Below are 26,851 nucleotides of genomic sequence, written 5' to 3' on the forward strand. Positions count from 1 at the left end.
TTTGATAGCCCACAGCTTTCAGCCAATGGAAAAGCAGACAGTAGCAGAACATTATGGGAATCAAGTAGAGAGTGGTTCTTTTCGAATGAATTCAAGGTAGCGATTCTGGACATTGTCGAGTGCTGGAAGAAGGCAGACCTACCTGTGGCAAAGTGCACGATTCAGTCCTGTAGGTAATTGATTATGGGTGGTGAACAGGTACTACCATAGTTTAACTCCTGAACAGACTTTAAATTTCGAGAGGTTTGAACGTGCTCCAGTGAAGCACTCTGTCTCAAGTTGTGTTACACAACTGAAGATAGGCAGAATGTAAATTACTTTTCTTTGTACCATGTGTGTCAGTTTGCGAATCATCATGTTGAACACTGAACTGTTTTGAGCTAATGAATATTTCATGTATTGTGATTATAAAACGGACTAGTGTTCCAAGTATCTTTCACAACTATTTAGCTTGGGTATTTTGCTACCATTCTCGTAAAGTTCCAATGTACCTTTACAGCATTTGATAAGCGTTCTTTTTGTCTCCATTTTAAGGAAATATTGTACAACCACCACCCATTTATTTTAGATGTTCTTTCTCGAATAAATATTATTCATAATAATTCTCTGTCATCTATATCAATTACAGATGTTTGAATGGAAGTCTTGTTATTAAATTATTCATTTAACATTTATTTTGTATTTCTGTGTATTTTATTAAATCAGAAATGTAGCTAGTACATCGACTATTTGACTGCACAATCAGATATGCATGTTATTACTTGCAGCGAATTAGATACAGGGCATGAACGTAGACATGTCATGGCTTAACGCTATACTACATCGCGCAATTGTTTTTTTTTGACAGAGCCATGCATAGCTCCAGTACTCAAAGTACAAGTAACTGCAGGCAATGATGCAACTGTTTTGCTCTTCGTTGGATGCTGTTTGAAAGAGCAATTTCTCAGCAGTAACAATTATCTAACATTGCATGTAATGCGCAAAATTCTTTCTTGTTGGTAAATTAAAATTTCGTAAACTTCACATATATTATGTGTATGTTCTTTTGCTTGTTTTTCTCTTGTTGTTTCTCCTTCCATAGCTTTTGACGATTAATTCATATATATGTATTTGTGCTTTCGGGAAATGTACTTGTTATCTTTGGCCATGATATTACTTTACTCCGTAATACGAGTAGTTGTGAGTCCGCCATTAACGTGGCAGGTTCTCAGCCAATCAGCATGTAGCAAGTGCTAAGTTGTGTCCCATTGGCAGAAGTAGTACACAGTACGGCATATTTGAATCGGGAAGCGTTGTCTGACTGCAATGTGCGTTCACGCTCGAAAACGGTCATGCATTAATGTGGCCTGCACAGCGACTGAACTTGTACAACTTCTTTATTAATTCAGGAAACTGTGTCGATTACAGTCTGCGTGCAGTAGAGAATTTCCGAAGAATTACTTAATTTTAAAAAATATTTATACATTTTTCTGAAATTATGTTAGGAGTTGTGAGATTTTGTAGAGGCTTTTACAGTAATTTGTCAGATCTCACCACACGAATAATGATTGCCTCAGACTTGTGTGTAGTGTGAAAGACTTGTATCAAAAATTCAGTGACACAGTTTTAAAGGCAGGTGTGATTACCGTGTTGGATGGAACTAGCAGAAATAGTAGTGAACTCTGAAAAGATTGTCACTGTATTTGTTTGAACTGTACAGGGTTACAATTTGTTTGATGTTCTCTTGATTACATAATAGCGTGTACAGTGTACTGAGAGATGCGACGGCGTAGAACTCCGGCACCACTGACGCCGACGTCGACGACGCACCGGGGAGCGACGTTAGTGGTTCATCTTCCTCAGCTTGGCCTCTGATGGAAGCAGCGTCGAGAGCACTCCGCAACCTGTAGGACAAGGAAAGGAGCCAGTGAATATCGGGCACACGCAGCCTGTATTGCCAACATTCATGATCAGTGAATGATGTGTGAACCACTGATTCATATACTGTGGAAGTCAGATCTTGTTTACTACAACTGCATCGTACTGTACTAGCATCACAGGATGCTGTATCTACGACACACAATATGTGATGAAAATTGTCTAGGAGCGGCACCAGCATTTAGGATAGGGAAAGTTATTTGGAGCACGAGTTACAGCCAGGTGCAGACCGGATTGCAGTCAGTTATGCCTAACAGCAGTTACGAAGGCATATAGAGGCCACGGGGATGTAGAACTGCCGGAGAGGGTGCACACGGCACTTTCCATGGCACGAGTCACACTCAGAATGGGGCCCCTGGCCAACCTATGTGATATGCGTATGTGATGCGAAGCTGTGTCTTAATAAAACAGAGGTGCACAGCCGAGTGTAAATAGGTGCCATTTTGTAACGAGATTCATTCAAGTGTGGTAGCTCTCGTGGACAGCGGGGCATATCACACCACCGGGCTATATGCAGCAACAGATGGTGCGCCAGTGTCCCAGTCGATGGCTGGTCGTTGGTTCGACCCTCTGAGGCCGACGCAGGGTCCACAGACAGCCAGGGTGGACCACTTTTGCACACCAAATGTTGCAGCTACTTCTGCCAGTGAACGTATCAGGATGCCCAAATATAGCAGGAAGACACCAAATGTAGTGGTTGGGGTGCCAGCAGGTGCCGTATTAAAACTCGGTGAGAACTTTCCAAATGATTTATTCCACTACAGTGCTCCGTTCACCTCGGTCTGCATCACAGGGGCCCCGCAGTGCTGAGGAAGCACCCCAGCGGCATGTGCAATGCAGCTCTGTGTCATGCTGGCCTCAGCCAGGATGATGTCAGGATGGTTGTCCCAGCGACCACCATCCCCATTGACTCCATGATGCTCCGCTGTGAGCCGTAGGCCGTCCCTGCTGCTGCTTCTTCCTCGCTGGCATAGCTAAGAACACAGCGGCAGTGACCGCCCATGATCCAGAATCCGAATCTGCAGCCCTCACCTCGGAAGTCTCCGGTGCGAGTCGGGAGCCGAGACGACTTCCCACAGTAGTGAACTGAAGAGTGGCCAACTCTGGCTGGCTGCAGACCCCACGTCGCCCTCTAAGGGTCGAACCAACGACCGCCGTGGACTGGGAGGCTCGTGCCCCATCTGTTGCTCATGTAGCCCACTGGTGTGACATGCCTCGCTGTCCAGGAGAGCTGCCACACTTGAATGAATCTCGTTAGGAAACGGCACCTATTTATACTCAGCTGTATACCAAATGGCTCTGAGCACTATGGGACTTAACATCTCAGGTCATCAGTCCCTTAGAACGTAGAACTACTTAAATCTAACCTAAGGATACCACACACATCCATGCCCGAGGCAGGATTCGAAACTGCGACCGTAGCGGTCACGCGATTCCAGACTGAATCGCCTAGAACCGCTCGGCCACATCGGCCAGCAGATTTGTGCCTGTGATTTGCTAACACACTGCTTCGCGTCATGTACGCATAACATTTAGGTTAGCCAGTGATCCTCTTCTGCCTGTGACTTGCGCCGTGGAAACTGCAGTGTGCGCCCTCTCCAGCAGTTCTACGCTCCTGTGGCCTCTATTTGCCTTCACAACTGCTTGTATGCATAACTTACTGTAATCTGGCCCACACCTGGCTGTAGCTCGGGCTCCGAATATCGCTCACAACTAACTTTCCCTATCCTAAACGGTGGTTCCGCTACAATCTGGTGACCCCTACATAACTGAACGAGATCGGGCTGGCTGGGGCGAGCTGTGACGCCGTGAGACGGGTCATTGGCGCGTGCCTTCCTACATCCGTTGAAGCGGCTGACAGCGAAAGGTTGGGTAGACCGTTGGGGGTGCTGCGCCAGGTCTTCGCCAGAAATCGCATTTTATTAGAAGTTAAGTGATTGGAGATATGTTGTTTCATTTACTTGTTAAATTCTAGTTGTTTTCTTGGTGTGGTCACCAGCCACTTTGTTTTGGGGTCGCCTTACCATTCTTCTCCGTTTGCCCACCTGCGGGAAGGTGGTGTATTGTGAATTGGGTAGTCCGTTTTTCCCTTGTGGAATTGGGGAGGTTTAGAGCAATCTGCGGTTCGGCTTGTTTAGTAACCCCCCCCCCCCCTGTCAATCTGCCATACGTTAATAGCTGCCTCTGTCATGTTTGTCGGATTTGGTGTTAACGAATTTATTGCTTAAAGGCCGAATTCTTGAAATACACTCCTGGAAATTGAAATAAGAACACCATGAATTCATTATCACAGGAAGGGGAAACTTTATTGACACATTCCTGGGGTCAGATACATCACATGATCACACTGACAGAACCACAGGCACATAGACACAGGCAACAGAGCATGCACAATGTCGGCACTAGTACAGTGTATATCCACCTTTCGCAGCAATGCAGGCTGCTATTCTCCCATGGAGACGATCGTAGAGATGCTGGATGTAGTCCTGTGGAACGGCTTGCCATGCCATTTCCACCTGGCGCCTCAGTTGGACCAGCGTTCGTGCTGGACGTGCAGACCGCGTGAGACGACGCTTCATCCAGTCCCAAACATGCTCAATGGGGGACAGATCCGGAGATCTTGCTGGCCAGGGTAGTTGACTTACACCTTCTAGAGCACGTTGGGTGGCACGGATACATGCGGACGTGCATTGCCCTGTTGGAACAGCAAGTTCCCTTGCCGGTCTAGGAATGGTAGAACGATGGGTTCGATGACGGTTTGGATGTACCGTGCACTATTCAGTGTCCCCTCGACGATCACCAGAGGTGTACGGCCAGTGTAGGACATCGCTCCCCACACCATGATGCCGGGTGTTGGCCCTGTGTGCCTCGGTCGTATGCAATCCTGATTGTGGCGCTCACCTGCACGGCGCCAAACACGCATACGACCATCATTGGCACCAAGGCAGAAGCGACTCTCATCGCTGAAGACGACACGTCTCCATTCGTCCCTCCATTCACGCCTGTCGCGACACCACTGGAGGCGGGCTGCACGATGTTGGGGCGTGAGCGGAAGACGGCCTAACGGTGTGCGGGACCGTAGCCCAGCTTCATGGAGACGGTTGCGAATGGTCCTCGCCGATACCCCAGGAGCAACAGTGTCCCTAATTTGCTGGGAAGTGGCGGTGCGGTCCCCTACGGCACTGCTTAGGATCCTATGGTCTTGGCGTGCATCCGTGCGTCGCTGCGGTCCGGTCCCAGGTCGACAGGCACGTGCACCTTCCGCCGACCACTGGCGACAACATCGATGTACTGTGGAGACCTCACGCCCCACGTGTTGAGCAATTTGGCGGTACGTCCACCCGGCCTCCCGCATGCCCACTATACGCCCTCGCTCAAAGTCCGTCAACTGCACATACGGTTCATGTCCACGCTGTCGCGGCATCCTACCAGTGTTAAAGACTGCGATGGAGCTCCGTATGCCACGGCAAACTGGCTGACACTGACGGCGGCGGTGCACAAATGCTGCGCAGCTAGCGCCATTCGACGGCCAACACCGCGGTTCCTGGTGTGTCCGCTGTGCCGTGCGTGTGATCATTGCTTGTACAGCCCTCTCGCAGTGTCCGGAGCAAGTATGGTGGGTCTGACACACCGGTGTCAATGTGTTCTTTTTTCCATTTCCAGGAGTGTATGTTTCCATCTTGCTTATCATCTTGCGAGGTGGTGTATGTGTAATGTAGAGCATGTTGTGCATATTACATAAGCCTGCATTTTATGGGTTTTATTTAAATAGTCATATTAGGTTATAATCTTGCCACAGTTCCACCGTAAGAGTGCTTTAAAAAAAATTGCACTTTCGGTGGCAAATAGTTTCAGGGTCGTACCATTTCCATTCCTCTCACAAGGTGCATAGTTTACATGTTTGTATGAGATGTTAATTTTTTTTAAACGTAAACTGGTGTGTTGCAGATTTGCACCAGTGTACTCTTTCAGAGGTGATTGTGAGAGGTCATGACTACGGCCGTGTTGAAAGGGAGCGGCAAGCTTCTCAGACCGAAGGCTCCTACTGTTAGTATTGTTCTTTGCCTCTAAATAAAACTGTAACTTGATATTTCGAGAGTGCTTTTCTGCTTATAATTTTAGGTCTGTTTTGGAAAGGCTTTTAGGAATAAAATTCACGTTTGTTAAATTGTGACTTGATATTTCGAGTGTGCTTTTCTGCCTATAATTTTAAGTCCGTTTTGGAAAGGCATTTAGGAATAAAATTCACGTTTGTTAAATTGTGACTTGATATTTCGAGTGTGCTTTTCTGCTTATAATTTTAAGTCTGTTTTGGAAAAGCTTTTAGGAATAAATTCACATTTGTTAAAAGTAATTTTCCATCAGTTACTTCCTGGGAGCTACTTTCAGGCTCACCTAGTATGATTAAATGCGTCAGTGTTTGTGGTGTGCGCACTGTAAGATCTCCGGTACACACAACATCAGATTATTTGACTTGTCGCTCTAACAAAGTAGGCGAGTGTCAGCAATATGTCTCGTGGTGTTATCATGGCGTGTTTATCTTCTGCCGTTAGGTCAGACGATTGAAATGCCACTTGCACGCTTATAGTAGCAGAATGACGGTGACCAACTTCAAACAGAACTTGATTAATTTTCACACACATTTATTAAAATAATAATAATCATAAACTTTACTTAACTTGATTCTGGATGCTATTTACAATTGACAGTCTGAAGTTCCTTCAGCCTTGGTACGTTAATTTTATTCTCACATATCTCTGATACTAGGCAAAGTTTCTATTCACTTATCTTCATGGTTATGTACAGGAATATGATAATCTTATTAGGAGCACACTGAAACTTGACTACAGACAAATGCAGACTAATGCAGACTGATGCAGACTGACTAATCTGATGTCTGCACACTTATTATAATACCTCGCGCATTCAGGTATCACTGCGCGAGTGTGTTCCGTGAGGAGAAAAGGTTCTACGTTAGCAGCAATCTCATTGGCTGCGTTACATATTAATACGAGGATCGGCCGAAGCAGAATTTGGTTCGTCTCTAAGACAGCGCCATCTTGTAGAGCAGAGACGGACGAGCGCTGCGCCTGTGCTGTTGTGCTTAGCGAGGCGCGCTCTAGTGGGAAAGTGCCATACGCGCTGACTATGCGGCACTAAGTACACAACAATGTTCTTGATGAAACGTCAGTAAATAAAGTAAATTGTTTAAGAAAAGATTTTGAAAGTAAATTCACGGTTCATTGTGGCTGTAGCGACTAATTTCATTCGGTTCTTTCGTTTGACTGGAAAAAAACGACTGGATGAAAAACAATCGACTGACCAATCGATTGTTAAATGCAGTCGGTTGCTCCATCAGTATGGGTGGGGTTTTACAGAGGCCAAAAGAGTGTGTGAGGTATTCTGCGTGGGATTCAAACGAGCAGGCCTGGAGTGTCGCAGTGTCGCCAACTTCAGTTGGGCCACTCACCGAAGACGAAGCCGCCCAGGATGGAGACGGCGAGCACGCAGCTGGACTCGATGAGGGCGCCCAGCATCAGCGACGTCACGAAGGTGCCCAGGCGGCCGCAGCACAGGGACAGACACACCGCCATCGCCCTGGAAGCACCACGGACACCGTGAGCGTAGGGGTCGCCAGCTGACCACAGGTGTACACACAGTGCCGGCAAGCTTCGTATTGTGGTGGTCGTAGCCAAGGGACAGGAGAAGATGAAGAGGCAGAGGAAGCATCTGAGGATGTCCAATGGCTAACTGAGTATGAACGAGAGATGAAAATACAACAGTCATCGGGGATTGGAACGTGGTTGTAGGTGGATGCACAGAAGAAAGGTTCGAAAAGAAAGAGGGTATAGACTGAGTTCTGTAGTAAATATCATATGGTAGTGGTGAATACTCTGTTCAAAGATTACAATCGGAGGACATACACTACTGGCCATTAAAATTGCTACACCAAGAAGAAATGCAGATGATAAACGAGTATTTATTGGACAAATATATTATACTAGAACTGACATGTGATTACATTTTCACGTAATTTGGGTGCATAGATCCTGAGAAATCAGTACCCAGAACAACCACCTCTGGCCGTAATAACGTCCTTGATACGTTTGGGCATAGAGTCAAACAGAGCCTGGACGGCATGTACAGGTACAGCTGACCACGCAATTCAACACGATACCACAGTTCATCAAGAGTAGTGAATGGCGTATTGTGACGAGCCAGTTGCTCGGCCACCATTGACCAGACGTTTTCAATTCGTGAGAGATCTAGAAAATGTGCTGGCCAGGGCAGCAGTCGAACATATTCTGTACCCAGAAAGGCCTGTACAGGACCTTCATCATGCAGTCGTACATTATCCTACTGAAATGCAGGGTTTCACAGGGATCGAATAAAGGGTAGAGCCACGGGAGGTAACACATTTGAAATGTAACGTCCACTGTTCAAAGTGCCGTCAATGTCAACAAGAGGTGACCCCGATTTGTAACCAATGTCACCCCACACCATCACGCCGTGTGATATGCCAGTATGGCGATGACGAATACATGCTTCCAGTGTGCATTCACCGCGATGTCGCCAAACACGGATGCAACCTTCATGATGCTGTAAACAGAACCTGGATTCATCCGAAAAAATGAGATTTTGTCATTCCTGCACCCAGGTTCGTCGTTGAGTATACCATCTGTCTGTGATGCGGCGTCAAGGGCAACCGCAGCCACGGTCTCCGAGCTGATAGTCCATGCTGCTGCAAACGTCATCGAACTGTTCCTGCAGATGGTGTTCTCTTGCAAACGTCCCCATCTGTTGACTCAGGAATCGAGACGTGACTGCACGATCCGTTACGGCCATGCAGATAAGATGCCTGTCATCTCAACTGCTAGTGATACGAGGCCGTTGGGATCCAGCACGGCGTTCCGTATTACCCTCCAGAACCCACCGATTCCATATTCTGCTAAGAGTCATTGAATCTCGGCCAACGCGAGCAGAAATATTGTGATACGATAAACCGCAATCTTGATAGACTACAATCCGACCTCTATCAAAGTTGGAAACGTGATGGTACGCATTTCTCCTCCTCACACGAGGCATCACAACGTTTCACCAGGCAACGACGGTCAACTGCTGTTTGTGTATAGGAAGTCGGTTGGAAACTTTCCTCATGTCAGCTCGTTGTAGGTGTCGCCACCGGCGCCAACCTTTTGTGAATGCTCTGAAAAGCTAATCATCTGCATATCACAGCATCTTCTTCCTGTCGGTTAAATTTCGAGTCTGTAGCACGTCATCTTCGTGGCGTAGCAATTTTAATGGCCAGTAGTGTAGTCCCAGATCACAATTTAGTATAGATGAGGAGTAGACTGAAGTTTAAGAGCAACGTTCAGAAGAATGAGTGTGGAAGGAAGTCGGATTCTGAAGTACTGCTGAACGATGTGATGTGTTTGATGTTTTCAGAGGATGTGGGTACTGCAGTAAGGAATACTAGAGTAAGTAGTTCACTTTAAGTTGAATGGACGTCTCTAAATAGGGCAGTTATCGACGTTGGACAAACAAACATAGGTACAAGGAAGTTAATTGCGAAGAAATGTGGGGTAACACAAAATGTATTTCTATTGATCGACGAAAGAAGTAAGGGCAAAAATATGAAGGGAAAGACAGGAATACAACGATATAAATCCCTTAGGAAGAAATAAACAGGAAGTGCAGGGCAGCCAAGGCGAAATGTTTTTGCAGGAAAGAAGAGAAGGAATGGCAAGGAAAAATTGGAAAATGTGGTAAGTTGCTGTGGAACCGAATTGCTGGTGTCATCGGTCCATAGGCTTACACACTACTTAATCTGACTTAAAGTAACTCACACTAGAGAAAACTCACCCACCCATGTCCGAGGGAGGACTCGAACCTCCAACGGGAGAAGCCGGGGGAACCGTTGCAAGGCGCCTAAAACCGCTCGGCTGAATGGCAAGGGATGTAATTGTCATTACTACTGACTCGGCATATAAGAAAGTGATGGTGGTGGTGGTGGTTAGTGTTTAACGTCCCGTCGACAACGAGGTCATTAGAGACGGAGCGCAAGCTCGGGTTAGGGACGGATTGGGAAGGAAAGCGGCCGTGCCCTTTCAAAGGAACCATCCCGGCATTTGCCTGAAACGATTGAGGGAAATCACAGAAAACCTAAATCAGGATGGACGGAGACGGGATTGAACCGTCGTCCTCCCGAATGCGAGTCCAGTATGCTAACCACTGCGCCACCTCGCTCGGTTAAGAAAGTGAAAACAACCTTCGCTGAAATTAAAAACGAAGATGGGTACAGATGGGAACATTGAGAATGTAGTGGGAATACTGTTGTTAAACGCGAAGGAGAGAGCATATTGGTGGAAACAGGAAACAGTTCTCTAGAAACCTGCCTGAGTGGGGGGGGGGGGGGGGGGGAGGAGAGGGGGGGGAGGAGTTGTCCAAAGAGGTGACAGAAGAAGAATATGGAGACGATATACAAGACACGGGGGATCTACAATTAGAGTTAGAATTTATGAGAGCTCTTGAGGTCGAATAAGACGCAAGAGATAGACAATAGTCCCACAGAATTTATAAAATAATTGAGAGAAGTGACAACCAAAGGACCATTCAAGTTAGTGTGTAGAATCTGTGAGATTCCTGATGTACCCTCAGACTTCCATAAAAGTATGATCCACACAGTTCAGAAGATACGTAGTGCCCAATGAGCTCACGCATCCAAGCTGCTGGCAAGGGCACTATACACAAGAATGGGAAAGATAACTGAGGACGTAGTACATGACCATTAGTTTAGCTTTAGGAAACGTAAAGGCATCAGAGAGGCAGTTGTGGTGTTGCGCTTGATAATGGAACAAGACTGTAAAAAATCAAGATACGTTCATTGGATAGGCCGGCCTACAAAAAGTGTTTGACGATATCACATGGTGCAACATGTTCGAAATTCTGAGAACAATAGGAGTAAGCTTTACAAAGAAAAGGAGTATACAGTATGTTCAAGAACCAAGAGAGACCAATAAGACTAGAAGACTAGGAATGAAGTTCTCAGATTAAAAAGGGTGTAACACAGGGATACATTCTTTGACCCCTACTGTTCAATCTGTACATCAAAGAAATGATAGAAATTGTAATTAAAGTTTCCCCAAGACATTGAATTCTCATCTTTATGTACGATAATGTAGGAAGCAGAAGAAATGTACTAAAATTTGTGTAACAGTCAGGACTCGAACCCAGGTCTTCCTGTTTGCAAGGGAGAAATGCTAACCATTACACCAGAGCTGCACGAAATACCGAAGTCGACTGGCCTCTCCAATACAAAGTTCATATCTTCAGCTTACTTTCCCCCTACATTGTCACTGTTGCCAGGGCTCTCTGGCATTGGAATAGCGCCCCAGTGTTGGATGTAAAGGGGAAGTCCCGTGCCATAGGTGATCTTATAATCGAGACATTTAAGTCTCCTCTTTGAGTCCCAGCTGTGGCACAAGTAGATAAAGATGAGACTTAAATGTCTCAGGGAAAATTTAATTATGAGATGACCTATGGTATATGTCTTCCCCACTATGTCCAAGATAGAATTGAGGGCATTTGACTTATGTAGTTCATGCAGAAATATTGATCGTAGTGATGCGGTGGTGTAATGATTAGCATTTTTGCCTACTAAGCAAAAAGACCTGGGTGCGACACCTAGCCGTGGCACAAATTTTAATTCATTTCTTTTGCTTCCATTATTATTGTAAATGATGACAATAAAGGAAAAGCTGAAGAGTGGGTGAAACTTCAAGGTACAAGGTTGATAAGATTTGCAGATTACATTGCTAACCTCAGCGCAAGTGAAGAAGAATTGTAGGGTCTCCTGAGTGAAATAAACAGTCGAATAAGAACAGAACACTGTCAACAGGCATGGGACTCCACTACCCATCACCAGATTCGAATGCGGGTTCTCTGCTGGGCATGAGGAAGAGGATGTTGGATGTGTGTCCACGGATGCTGGACATGAGGAAGAGGATGTTGGGTGTGTGTCCACAGATGACAGAATAACAACATTTATGGATGAGCTGCAATAGATTGGTTGTTGACTGTCTGGGTGAAGTTGGCTTCTGCTCGTAATGTTCTCAGTGGCGACGATGGTGGCTGGCAGACACATACTCGCGCGCCCGCTGCTGCGACTGTAGCTGCGCTGGTGTAACTGGAATCTGCTGACTCGGCAGTGGCGCTCCGGCCTTGCTGGGTCACACTGCGGTGGCAGAAACCATGCGCTGTTGTGATCGTGGCTGGGGGGTGTGGAGGCGGTGGCAGTGGGACAGGTCAGCGCGTTGTCTCAGCGATCATCCCTAGTAGCAGCTGTCTGGCGTCGGTAGGCCAGGGTTCCTGGTTCCAGCCCCAGTCACACTGTTTGTGGACGAAGTGTTCTTGGACGATGGTGACAGTGTGTCACCATGATGCACTCTAGGCAATGACTCCCATTACAGGCGCGACTGTCTGATGGTGGCGTCCGACGATTGCGATGCTGCTTACTACAGTGGCGGCTTCACTCTGCTGTTTCCAATGCTAAACGATGGTGTCTGCTACGATGACTGCAATGACAGCGACGACTCTGAACAGATGGAGCCGCCGAATGACACGGGCCCTGCATCACTCCAATGTCTCATGACGGTCGAGGACGACGAGATGGCTGTGGGTCCTTAAATATGGTTTTCTGCTGTTGATGTTTGAGGTCAGTGGAACAGCCTGGTACTGCTCCACTGGCATAACTGACATGGTATCTCTGTCAGTGTACCATACGACTGATCTGTGCAGCAGAATGTAACACACATATGACTCCTGGCCCCCCAACATTACCTCACATTTTAATTAACTCCTACCCTTAACTAACTTATAGTTGTAATCATTCACCTCTCTAGAATATGGATTTTATTTATTTAATAGTATGGCTAGGACCCCCCACCTGGCAGGCCATTCGCCGGGTGCTGGTCTTTGAACTTGAGGCCACTTTGGTGACCTGCAGTCTATGAGGATGATAGGATGATGATGACAGTACAACACCCAGTTCCTGGGCGGAGAAAATTCTCCGACCCAGCTGGGAATCGAACTCGAGCCCAGAGGATTGGCAGTCCATCAAGCTGACCATTCAGCTACCAAGGGTGGACACAATATGGATTGAAGATAAGCCAGAAAAATGCAAAAGGGACCAGAAACAGCAGAAATGGGAATAACAAGAAGGTTAACATGAAAATTGGTGTTCATCAAGTTGACAAAGCTAAGAAATTCTCCTACCTCCGAAGCAAAATAAACCATCATGAATGAAGCACGAACTAGACAAGGAGAGCATTCTTAGCCAACAGAAATTTACTGGTATCAGACATGAACCTTAATTTACGGAAGCACTTTCTGAGAGTGTACATTTGGATTATAGCATTGTATAGCAGTAAATCTTGAACAGTGCGAAAGTCGGAACAAAGGTGGATCGAAGTGTTTGAGATGTGTCGTTACAAAAGAATGCTGAAAAATCAGGTGGACTGATAGGGTAAGGGTGGGAAGGTTCTCTGTGCAGAATGGGTGAAGAAAGGAACCCACAGAAGACACTGACAAGAAGAATGGACAGGTGATAGAGCATGTGTTAAGACGTCATGGAATAACCTCCATGCCGGCCGGGGTGGCCGAGCAGTTTTAGGCGCTTCAGTCTGGAACCGTGCGACCGCTATGGTCGCAGGCTCGAATACTGCTTCGGGCATGGACGTCTGTGACGTCCTTAGGTTAGTTAGGTTTAAGTAGTTCTAAGTTTTAGGGAACTGATGACCTCAGATGTTAAGTCCCATAGTGCTCAGAACCATTTGAGCCAATAACCTCCATGGGACAGAAATCGGTAGATATGATGTACAAGGGTCATTCAGCAAGTAATACCCACATTTTTTTCCTCAGAACGTGTTTAGTGTTAAGATTCAGACTTTGGTGACAATGTACGTCAACATGTCTTGTCCATGTGCTGTTTTTCTACGCAGTCTTCATCACGTTCTATTGCCGTATCCCAATGTTGTGGAAGCGCATGTATTCCTTGCTGGTAAAAGCTCTTGTCCTGTAGGCGTAACCATGTTTCCTCTGCAAGGCTGACACTCTCGTCATCTTCAAAGTGTGTTCCCTGTAGAGAATCTTTAAGCGGTCCAAAGAGATGGAAGTCCAAGGACGCCAGACCTGAGCTGTAGGGTGGATAAGGCAATGATGTCCAACCCAATTTGGCGATGTGTTCCCGGGTTCTCAAACATGTGTGTGGGAGTGCCTTATCGTGTTGGAGCAAGACCTCTCCTGGATTCTTGTCCGGTCGAACACGTCGCAAATGGTTCTTGCGTTTATTCAGAGTCTTCATGTATTCTTCTGAATTGATGGTTGGCCCTCTTGCCATCATATCCACGGGAATGACGCCATCACAATGACTCTTCTGGCAGATGGGGTTATCTTAAATTTCTTCTTGCCTTTATGTTTCCGGCCCAAAGTGGTGCACCTAGCTTTCGTCCCCTTATTATCTGTGACTGAAAGGCCTCTCTGTTGGTCTGAAAACACTCGAACAATTTAGATGAAATGGCCTTTCTTTGAATCTTGTGGTCCGCTGTGAGCTTCCGGTCAAGGCATCGTGAGCACCTCTTTGAATATCTGAGAGTCTCGATCATTGCAGACGGACTTCCAATCATAGAAATGTGTGGCTTATGAGGAGTTTCTCGACCACTGTACCCCATTCATATTAACTTGCTGCACTCTATCATTTTTCCATATGGACAGCTCATACCACTTTAGAACTGATGCGTGATTATTTCCGCTGTTTTCATGCGATTTTCTGCAACCACCCTCCAATGCTGGATGGTCCTTCACTGTCAGTTTAGGAGGCGGCCCTGCTGTGGTTGTTTCTTCACGTTCCACTTCACAGTAACATCCCTAACAGTCATCTTGGACATCCGGAAAAGAGTTCAAAGGTCCACATTGTTATACAGATCATTTCTTTCCTTTCACACTTTGATACATCCCATTCTACGTCCGAACAGGCCTTGGAAACCCCAATGGTATCGACCGGCCGCCGTGTCATCCTGAGCCCACAGGCGTCACTGGATGCGGATAAGGAGGGGCATGTGGTCATCAAACAGCTCTCCTGTCCATATGCCAGTTTACGAGACTACTCTATCGAGTAGCTCCTCAGTTTGTCTCACAAGGGCTGAGTGCACCCCGCTTGCCAACAGCGCTCGGCAGACCGGATGGTCACCCATCCAAGTGCTAGCCCAGCCCAACAGTGCTTAACTTCTGTGATCTGACGGGAACCGATGTTACCACTGCGGCAAGAGTCAACCCTAGTACCTTTTATTTAATAAACCGTTACCGTTGCACGACAGAGATTCTTTGAAATTTGCATACAACACACAGGACAGACGTTAAAGAGCTCTATGTCCCTCCTGTGCGGTGTATTTACTGCCATTGGGCTGTTTTTACCATCACTTCAGGGGCAGTTTTTGTACATAGACCATAGCCTGCATTTGTCACGTTTGCGATACTGATGATTACAAAATGGACACATGTGTGCGAAACTAGTCACCATCGATAAATAATAAAAGCTATTCCTCAGTGCAACTTATGACGGAGCTACAACCATTTATTTCTGGTATGAGACAAGTTGCGGACCTTTTTTTCACCTGCAGCACGCTGCAAGTTCTTTACATCGCTTTTCTTTAATATTACGCAATGGGGCATGGAAATAATAACAAAAATAATGGCTCTGAGCACTATGGGACTTAACATCTGAGGCCATCAGTCCCCTAGATCTTAGAGCTACTTAAACCTAACTAACCTAAGGACATCACACACATCCATGCCCGAGGCAGGATTCGAACCTGCGACCGTAGCAGTCTCGAAATAATAACACAATGTGTCATTTGTTAAGGGGGGTAGGACGATAAAAGGGCCGACTTGGAGCAGGAGAGGCACCACAGCACGTTTTAATATCCACTGTCTGTGCTTCTACATATAAATTAATAAAACTTTGTCAGCATGACCAGGAAGAATTCAGGATTCACACTCATAGCAGTGGAAGTTCAAAAACATAACAAAATAGTTTTTTTACGTGTGAAATTTCATCATTTTTTAATTTTCTATTGGCTGCATTTGTTGCTATAGGTACACTTTTCTTCATACGTAAGAGCAGTTCTTCGATGCATTTTGCACAGAATACAAACTACACTTACAGTATTTACCAAATCTATTAAAAACTGTGGTAAAAGATTTGAGTTTTTTCCTAAACATCAAGTTTCCAATGAAACAACGCATTAATTTTTTTATAAGTTAAATAAATTATATAGTTTCATCGAACTATTAGTTTAATAAGTCAGAGCTGCAAATTACTAACGCTAATTATTTACCTCGGAGGGAGACGAGTTTGGATTCCGTAGAAATATGGGAACACGTGAGGCAATACTGACCCTACGACTTATCTTAGAAGCTAGATTAAGAAAAAGCAAACCTACGTTTCTAGTATTTGTAGACTTAAAGAAAGCTTTTGACAATGTTGACTGGAATACTCTCTTTCATATTCTGAAGGTGGTAGGGGTAAAAGTACAGGGAGCGAAAGTCTATTTACAATTTATACAGAAAGCAGATGGCAGTTATACGAGTCGAGGGGCATGAAAGGGAAGCAGTGGTTGCGAAGGGAGTGAGACAGTGTTGTAGAGTCTCCCCGATGTTATTCAATGTGTATATTGAGCAAGCAGTAAAGGAAACAAAAGAAAAATTCGGAGTAGTAGAAGAAAAAAAAACTTTAAGGTTCGCCGATGGCATTGTAATTCTGTCACAGGCAGCAAAGGACTTGGAAGAACAGTTGAACGGAATGGACAGTGTCTTGAAGGGAGGATACAAGATAAACGTCAACAAAAGCAAAACAAAGATAATGCAATGTAGTCGAATTAAGTTGGGCGATGCTGAGAGAATTAGATTAGGAAATGATACACTTAATGTAGTAAAGGAGTTTTGCTATTTGGGGAGCAAAGTAACTGACGATGGTCGAAGTAAAGAGGATGTAAAATGTAGACTGGCAATGGGAAGGAAAGCGTTTCTGAAGAAGAGAAATTTGTTAACATCGAGTATAGATTTAAGTGTCAGGAAGTCGTTTCTGAACGTATTTCTATGGAGTGTAGCCATGTATGGAAGTGAAACATGGACGATAAATAGTTTGGACAAGAAGGGAGTAGCGGCCTTTGAAATGTGGTGCTACAGAAGAATGCTGAAGATTAGATGGGTAGGTCACGTAACTAATGAGGAAGTATTGAATAGGATTGGGGAGAACAGGAGTTTGTGGCACAACTTGACAAGAAGAAGGGATCGGTTGGTAGGAAATGTTCTGAGGCATCAATGGATCACCAATTTAGTATTGGAGGGCAGCGTGGAGGGTAAAAATCGTAGAGGGATACCAAGAAATGAATACACTAAACAGATTCAGAAGGATGTAGGCTGCAGTACGTGTTGGGAGATGAAGAAGCTTGCACAGGATAGAGTAGCATGGAGAGCTGCATCAAACCAGTCTCAGGACTGAGGACCAAAACAACAACAACAACATAGTTTCATACAGCTGTAAGTATGGTTTGTACGCTGTGCGAAATTCATCGAAGAATCTCTCTTATTTGTGAAGAAAAGTGTACCTATAGCAACAAATGCAGCCGATAGTAATAAAAAAATGATGTAATTTCACATGTAAGAAAATTTATTTTGTTATGTTTTTGAAGTTCCACTACTATGAGTATGAATTCTGCATCCTTCCTGGTCATTCTGACAAATGTTTTTGAATTTGTTTGTAAAAAATTATAGACAGTGGATATTAAAATGTCCCGTGGTGCCTCTCCTGCTCCTCCAAGTCGGCCCGATTGACATCCTACCCCCGGAAAACAGCTAAAGCACTTCTCACACTACAGACACGATATACATGAAGTTGTAGACACTGAAGATATCATATCATGCATTCATACAGGTCAAGTGAGTGTGGCTGGTGATGTACATTATATCAGCTAGTATCGGGATGAGACATCTCGGCACCAACAGCGCATAAGTGCATGATGGTAGCACCTATCCAGTTGCGAAAATTAAAATTGCAAAATTACATCCTCATGTAAATCAAATAGCCTTTCGCTGTCCTGTAGTCGGTTTCTGAATCGCTGGCTCATGCATACTACTCTTAAATGGTGTGAGTGTGGTAGACCAGCAGTGACTGGTGGGAAAACTAAGTCCAGCTCGACTTCTGTACTTTGCTCTAAGCTGGAGACATTCTCTTTAACGACTCATCGATCTCCATGCAGCAAGTGTTCAAAAGTGTTGACGCCCCACCAGTAAGTGTTCTCTGACTTAACTCTCCAATACTTAGCTGGTTCTAGATTTGATGTGGGCCGTGTGATAAATGGTGCTCTCATTGACGATTTATAAGGCTCTTGGTAAAACTGTTTGAGTTGCTCTTTCATTTGACATATCATTTATAGCTGTAAGTTAAATATAATAAATATTATAAAGCGTTAAAACCCCGATATTCATTTATAAACACCCTGTATATGGGAATCACAGATAGGAAGAAGGGAAGAATGGTAGGACATCTCTTGAGACATCACAGAACCGCTGTTATGGTACTAGAAGGAGTTGTAGAGACTAAAAACTGTAGAGGAAAACAGAGATTGGACTACACTCAGGGCATACCTACGTTACAAGTGTTACTCTGGCATGAAGAGGTTGTCACAGGAGAGGAATTCATGGCAGGCTGGATCAAACCAATCAGAAGGATGGTGACAAAAGAAAATGTTCTTTTACTCATTGGAAATTTTCGCTGTAGCACCTGAGGTAGGTGGGGAAGATGTCAATGACGACGCTGTTGACGACGGAGATGCACATCCCGGAGAGTACGACGAACACCATGGGCAGCATCAGCACCTCCAGCTCCGTCTGGGCCCACATGGTAGCCACGCCGCATGCTCCAGACACCACCAGGCACACCGCTGAAACACAACGCCATTCCAGGTAGGGTCAGCTTGGAGTTGTCCAGCTGGACCTAGATGATAGCCACACTACACACCCAGGAAATACCAGCCACACTGCTTAACCATGATACCATTCTAAATATGGTCAGTTCAGGGATGTCCAGCTGGACCTAGATGGTGACCACACTATACACACAGGACAATGTTAGTAATACCACTTAAACATGATACTATTCCAAATATGGCCAGCTCAGGGAGGTCCAGCTGGATATACTACACACCCATGACAATACCAAGCATACCACTTAAACATGATACCCTTCTGAATGTGGCCAGCTCAGTTTGTCCAGCTGGACCTAGGTGACGACCACACTACACACCCAGTACAATGCCTGGCATACCACTTCAAAATGATACCACTCTAAATATGGTCATCTCAAGGTTACCATTGTAAATTCGTCAGCTCAGGGTTGTCCTGCTGGACCTAGGTAGTGTCCTCACTGCACACCCGGGGCAATACCAGGCATAATACTTAACAATACAATTATATATATATGGTCAGATCAGGATTGTCCAGCAGGACCTAGGTGGTGGCCGCACTACACACCCAGAATAATACCAAGCATACCACTTAAACACGATACCATTCGAAATATGGTCAGCTCAGTGTTGTCTAGTTGGACCTAGATGGTGGCCACACTATACACACAGGACAATGCCAGAAATACCACTTAAACATGATACCATTCTGAATATGGTCACATCAGGTTGTCCAGCTGGACCTAGGTGACGACCACACTACACAACTAGGACAATACCAGGCATACCACTTAAAAATATGGTCAGCTGAAGGTTATCCAGTTGGACCTAAATGGTGGCCACACAACGCACCCAGGACTATACCAGGCATACCACTTAAACCTGATACTATTCCAAATATGGTCCGCCCAGGGTTGTCCAGCCGGACCTAGATGATGGCCACACTACACCAAGGACAATACCAGGCATACCACATACACGCAATACCACTGTAAATTGGTCAGCTCAGTGTTGTCCTGCTGGACCTAGATAGTGTCCACACTGCACACCCTGTGTAGTACCAGGCATAATTCTTAACAGCAATACAGTTCTAAATATTGTCAGATCAGGATTGTCCAGCAGGATCTAGGTGGTGGCCACACTACACACCCAGAATAATACCAAGCATACCACTTAAACACGATACCATTCGAAATATGGTCAGCTCACTGTTGTCTAGTTGGACCTAGATGGTGGCCACACTATACACACAGGACAATGCCAGAAATACCACTTAAACATGATACCATTCTCAATATGGTCAGCTCAGTTTGTCCAGCTGGACCTAGGTGACGACCACACTACACAACTAGGACAATACCAGGCATACCACTTAAAAATATGGTCAGCTGAAGGTTATCCAGTTGGACCTAAATGGTGGCCACACAATGCACCCAGGACTATACCAGGCATACCACTTAAACCTGATACTATTCCAAATATGGTCCGCCCAGGGTTGTCCAGCCGGACCTAGATGATGGCCACACTACACCAAGGACAATACCAGGCATACCACATACACGCAATACCACTGTAAATTGGTCAGCTCAGTGTTGTCCTGCTGGACCTAGATAGTGTCCACACTGCACACCCTGTGTAGTACCAGGCATAATTCTTAACAGCAATACAGTTCTAAATATTGTCAGATCAGGATTGTCCAGCAGGATCTAGGTGGTGGCCACACTACACACCCAGAATAATACCAAGCATACCACTTAAACACGATACCATTCGAAATATGGTCAGCTCACTGTTGTCTAGTTGGACCTAGATGGTGGCCACACTATACACACAGGACAATGCCAGAAATACCACTTAAACATGATACCATTCTCAATATGGTCACATCAGGTTGTCCAGCTGGACCTAGGTGATGACTACACTACACACCCAGGACAATACCAGGCATACCACTTACAGACAGTACCATTCTAAATATGGTCACTTCAGGGTTGTCCAGCTGTACCTAGATGGTGGCCACACTATACCAAGGACAATACCAGGTATACCACTTAAACAAAATATCACTGTAAATTGGTCAGCTCAGGGTTGTCCTGCTGGACCTAGATGGTGGACATACTACACAGCCAGGACATTATCACGTATACCGCTTGAAAACGATACCATTCGAAATATGGTCAGCTCGGTGTTGTCCAGCTGCACCTAGATGGTGGTCACACTATGGACACAAGACAATGCCAGACATACCACGTAAAACCGATTCTGTTCTAAATATGGTCAGCTCAAGGTTATCCAGCTGCACCTAAATGGTGGCAACACTACACACCCAGGATAATACCAGGTATACCATGTAAACATAATACCATTCCAAATATGGTAAGCTCAAGGTTGTCTAGCTGGACATCTACACACTCAGGACAATACCAAGCATAACACGTAAATATGATACAGTTCTAAATTCGGTCAGCTCAGGGTTGTCCTGCTGGGCCTAGATGGTAGCCACAGTACACACCCTGGATAATACCAAGCATACCACTTAAACACAATATTGTTCTAAGTATGGTCAGGTCAGTGTTTTTCAGCCGGACCTGGATGGTGGCCACACTGCACACCCAAGACAATACCAGGCATACCAGTTAAACGCAATTCCATTCTAAGTATGGTCAGCCCAGGGTTTTCCTGCTGGACCTAGATGGTGGCCACAGTACACCAAGGACAATACCAGCCATACCAGTTAAACACAATACCATTGTAAATTGGTCAGCTCAGGACAATACTAGGCATACCACTTAAATGTGACACCGTTCTATATATGGTCAGCTCAGGGTTGTTCAGCTCGGCCTAGGTTGTGGCCGTACAACACACCAAGGACAATACCAGACATACCACTTAAATACAATACTGTTCTAAGCTTAGGGTTGTCCTGCTGGATCTAGATGGTGGCCACAGTACACACACAGGACAACACCAATCACATCCCTGCAATACGGCGCCATTACAAATAGAGTTGCCTTGGCACTCGGATTACAGTCTGCATGCTTTTCTGAAATCATGTCAGGCAAATGCAAATATTGCTTCGACACTAAATTTCATGTCCGAGGATAGTTCAACAAGTAAAGTAAGAAGAGCCCTTGCTGGTGTATGAGTACCACATGTGAATTACATTCCATGTCTAATTGTGAAAATAAAATTATTAAATCTTTAGAACTGTTCTGGTAGATGGGCAGTTATGCTTCACAGATTGCAGTTTCAAGGTGGGGGACTGGAAGATACGTGGCCGCCACTGAAGTGACAAGTGTAGTACTATATTGACGCAAATTATCAACAACTATTGGAAGTTTATTGGGCGTGTGTAATGGCAGGTTTGGTTTTGCTAAAGGAACTTGATAAAAGTGGACCAGATCAATGAGATGAGGAAACGTCAGAGTGACCAAGCAAGCCTGCCTCATCTGACAATGTCTGGCTTGTCCAAAAGCTGATCCAAGAAGACTGTCGTGATATGTAATGTGGGGTTCACATCAGCTCAACATTGCCCTCAGCACTGCAGTCGATATCATGGACAACGTACTGGAATAAAAGGTATTCTCGCTGGGCACCATGGCAACTCTCAGATGACAGCAAAGTCAGGCAAATGAGGCTCACTCTCCAGCAGTTTGGAATGTTCTATATTTCTGCAGAGTATAATCAGAGAGAGGAAACATTGTGGTGTCATGTGATATCCGAGATGATGAAAACGTGAATTTCATACGGAGACCTATCATATTCCTCCTATGAGAAGTTCAAAACATCACAGTCCGCAAAGACACTTATGGTCACCATGTGTTGGGACACACTGGGTATACTGCCAGTTGTTATTCCGAGCCACAGAGAGAACATAAATGCTGCCAGATATTGTACCATTCTGGGAAGGTTGCAGCAGACTATTGGGAGGAAGCGGCTGTTGCTTTCGAATGGTATTGTGTTGTTGCAACACGAAACACGCTGCACACAGCCCAGATCTCGCACCAAGCGTGTGTCATCTCTTTGGATCGTTAGAGAAGGAAGTGAATTTTTAACACTTCAGAAGCGATGCCAGTGTTCAGGAAGCTGTTGTCAAGGCCTGGAGCCTGATTTCTTTTACATCGTCTCCGACAGATTGGCTTACAGGTGGAAGAAATACTTAGATAACTATGCTGACTGTGTGAAATATCACTATACACGACAGCCTTAGTAACTTCCTCTTAAATCGCCGGCCGCGGTGGTCTCGTGGTTCTAGGCGCGCAGTCTGGAACCGTGCGACTGCTACGGTCGCAGGTTCGAATCCTGCCTCGGGCATGGATGTGTGTGGTGTCCTTAGGTTGGTTAGGTTTAAGTAGTTCTAAGTTGTAGGGGACTGATGACCACAGCAGTTGAGTCCCATAGTGCTCAGAGCCATTTGAACCATTTTGAACCTCTTAAATTTCCTGAATAAACCTTCTCTTCCAAGGAAAGTTGTTACCATAACTTTTGAACCACTTTTTTACCTAACGTCTGTAGTAGTAGTAGCTAATACACACATTAAAAGATGTTTTGTATCTCCTCTGTTCCGAGAGTTCCGGAACCTGTACAAAAAATTGGACTAGAGATCAACATAAACTTCATTTCCACCCTTTTTATTGCTCATGAAAACCACACATTACATGTTGTACCACCACACAGCGAGACTTTCGTTGGTGGTGCATACTGTTGTACACACCGGTACCTCTAATACCCAGTAGCATGTCCTCTTGCATTGATACATGCCTGTATTCGTCGTGGCATACTATCCACAAGTTCATCGAGGAACTGTTGGTCCAGATTGTCCCACTCCTCAATGGCGATTCAGCGTAGATCCCTGAGAGTGGTTGGTACGTCACGTCGTCCATAAACGGCCCTTATAAATCTATGCCAGGCATGTTCGATAGGGTTCACGTCTGGGGAACGAGCTGGCCACTCTAGTCGAGCGATATCGCATAATGCCATCCCAAAACAGCAGGGAACCTCCACCTTGCTGCACTCACTGGACAGTGTGGCTAAGGCTTTGCCTGATCGGATTGCCTCCAAACACGTCTCCGACGACTGTCTCATCGGTGAAGTGAGCGTGATATCAATCCTGAGCGGTACATTCGGCATGTTGTTGGGTCCATCTGTACCGCGCTGCATGGTGTCGTGGTTGGACCACGCAACGGACGTCAGGATTGAAGTTGCGCATCGTGCAGCCTATTCCGCACAGTTTAAGTCGTAACATGACGCCCTGTGGCTGCATGAAAAGTATTATTCAAAATAGTGGCATTGTTGTCGGGGTTCCTCCAAGCCATAATCCATAGGCAGCGGTCATCCACTGCAGTAGTAGCCCTTGGGCGGCCTGAGCGAGCCATGTCATCGACAGTTCCTGTCTGTATCTCCTCCAGGTCCGAACAACACTCCGAGACGTCTGGACACTTCCCTTGTTCAGAGTCCTTGCTGGCACCTCGATGTTGACCGTGTAGGCATGGTTGAACTACAAACACCAGCCGTGTATCTCTTTCCTGGTGGAATGACAGGAACCGATCGACCGTTGGACCCCTAATAGGCGCTGCTCATGTATGGTTGTTTACATCTTTGGTCAGGTTTAGCGACATCTCTGAACAGTCACCTATGTGTCTGTGATACCATATCCACAGTCAAGGTCTGTGTTCAGGAATTCTGGGCTCAAATGGTTAAAATGGCTCTGAGGACTATTGGACTTAACATCTGTCATAAGGGGTTACCGCCCAAACCCACTACATCTGCACTTGGTTTTCACCCTGTTTTCGCCACGTGTCAAAGACACTCACCGCAGCAATCCTCGAACATCCAACGAGTAGTGCTGTTTCCGAAACGCTCGTGTCGAGCCTCAGATGGTTCAAATGGCTTTGAGGACTATGAGGTCATCAGTCCCCTAGAACTTAGAACTACTCAAACCTAATTAACCTAAGGACATCACACACATCCATGCCCGAGGCAGGATTCGAACCATCGTCCACGCGGTTCCAAACTGAAGCGCCTAGAACGGCTCGGTCACAGCGGCCGGCGGAATTATGGGAACCGGTGTGATGCGAAACTTTTTTTTATGTATGTAATAGCAACAGAATGTGCCCATTTAGTTCCATAAACACTTAGGTACTATTTGTTGTAACGTCACCTTAGATTTCGATACAGGTTTTTGTCTGATGGATTCTCTGCTGCGGCATACTGATTGTTTGTAGTCATACTGAAAACAATAACGTCTTTCAACTGTGGAAAACACAAAATGTTTGAAGGACTGTTTCTTGGAAAATAAGAGCTACACTGTGCAGTGGCTACTTCTGCGGGCCCCTGTCCCGTCAGCTGTTTTGGTGGTTGCTCGACGCCAAATTACTGACTGTAAACCCCGACGGTTGAATTTATCAAGTTGGAAACAGATTGCGTAGTGCGATTCTTGAGTTTCTCCCGGCGTATTTGATAATCAAAATATCCACGGGTGTACTGCCGGTCTATAGTGTCCAACGGGCACAATGTTTCGGCGATCATACATGTCGCCATCATCAGGTGAACTGACGGACTGAGCTCCTGTGAACGTGCCGGCACGGAGATCCGTACGCTATGGCCGCTCAGGGGGAACTGGGTTCGGTCACTCGCTCACTCACTCTTTTACCTTACAGGTCTGCCCTGACCCGTGAAGGAGTAGGCTAAGCAGTCGACTGCTATTCCTGCGTAAACCTTACATTTTGGAGGGACTACCTCTCTTCGTGGATTGGCCTCTGGTTTGTTTCTTTTTTTCCTGGATGGGGATGTCCTGTCTCTATTGCGGAAGTTTTCACTCCCGCAGCAGGTCAGGCCAGCGTGTTGTTGGCCTGTGGTGTGCAGGATGGCCCAGATCCCTGATGAGCTGGTTGTCGGACCGTCCGGCCCGCTCATAGAAGGCCCGCGCTGATTGCTTGAAGCGGTCGCGGAGGAGGGGTATTCCGGTCTGCTCGTGTAGCCGAGCGGTCGAGTATAGCCTCGGCAGGCGCAGCGCGAGCTTGAGCGCCCTGTTCTGCACCCTCTGCAGCTTGCTGATGTGTGTTTCGGCCGCGTTGCCCCACACCACAGCCGCGTATTCCAGCACTGAACTACCAGCGCCAGGTACAGCGTGATGCCGTGGTGAGGCGGCAGCGCAGACGAGGGATTGAGCAAAGGGTACAGGACGCGTAGGCGCCCTATCGCTCTGCCCCTGACGTCCTCGATGTGCGGCTTCCATGTCAGCTTGTGGTCCAATGTGACATCCAGGTAGCGGCCGGTCTTGCTCCACGGGACGGGGCTGCCCATGACGGTGACTGGCGGAAGATCGGGCGGCAGTGGTCGTCTCGTGAACACCACCGCCTGGCTCTTCGCCGCGTTTTGCTTGAGGCGCCACTTGGTCGACCAGGTGCCAAGGGCCTCGCAACCTCGTTGGAGAAGACGGCGCATCTCGACCGCCTTCATGCTCCGCACAAACAGCGCAGTGTCGTCAGCATATAGTGCCAACTTCACCGGCGTCACGCGCGGAGCGTCGGCGGTGTATAGGGAGTACAGTAGGGGCCCAAGAACGGACCCCTGCGGCACTCCAGCACGGATGTATCGATGGGTGGATGACCCGTCTTCCAGCCTGACATGGAAGGACCGCTCGGCTAGGTATGACAGGAGGAGGACTCCGTGCGACGTCGGTACCCCGTGCACAAAAAGTTTGTACACGAGGCCGTCGTGCCACACGGAGTCGAATGCCCTAGAGACGTCCAGGAACACCACCCCAAGGTATTCCCGAGTCTCCAAGGCGCGCATGGCTTCTTCTACCAACCGCATCAGCTGGTGGACGGTGGAATGGCCCCTCCTAAAGCCGAACTGCTCGTCGGGTATGATGCCTGCTGCTGTCACGTGGCGGAACAGGCGTCTGGCGT

At 46.4% G+C, this 26,851-nt stretch overlaps 1 protein-coding gene across 1 annotated transcript in view; it reads right to left on the bottom strand.

Annotated features, from left to right (window-relative positions):
* Positions 1-1,660: 1,660 nt before the first annotated feature.
* Positions 1,661-26,851, bottom strand: part of LOC126293755 (synaptic vesicle glycoprotein 2B-like) — a 157,184-nt gene continuing 131,993 nt past the window's right edge. Inside the window, exons 10-12 of the mRNA XM_049987106.1 lie at positions 18,758-18,917; positions 7,388-7,515; positions 1,661-1,883 (exon numbers count right to left, since the gene is read on the bottom strand). Coding sequence (XP_049843063.1) covers positions 1,822-1,883; positions 7,388-7,515; positions 18,758-18,917 — 350 coding nt within the window. The 3' untranslated portion in view covers positions 1,661-1,821. The remainder of the gene's footprint in view (positions 1,884-7,387; positions 7,516-18,757; positions 18,918-26,851) is intronic.

Source organism: Schistocerca gregaria, chromosome 10 (genome assembly GCF_023897955.1).
Source record: "Schistocerca gregaria isolate iqSchGreg1 chromosome 10, iqSchGreg1.2, whole genome shotgun sequence".
In the NCBI taxonomy this organism is placed as follows: domain Eukaryota; kingdom Metazoa; phylum Arthropoda; class Insecta; order Orthoptera; family Acrididae; genus Schistocerca; species Schistocerca gregaria.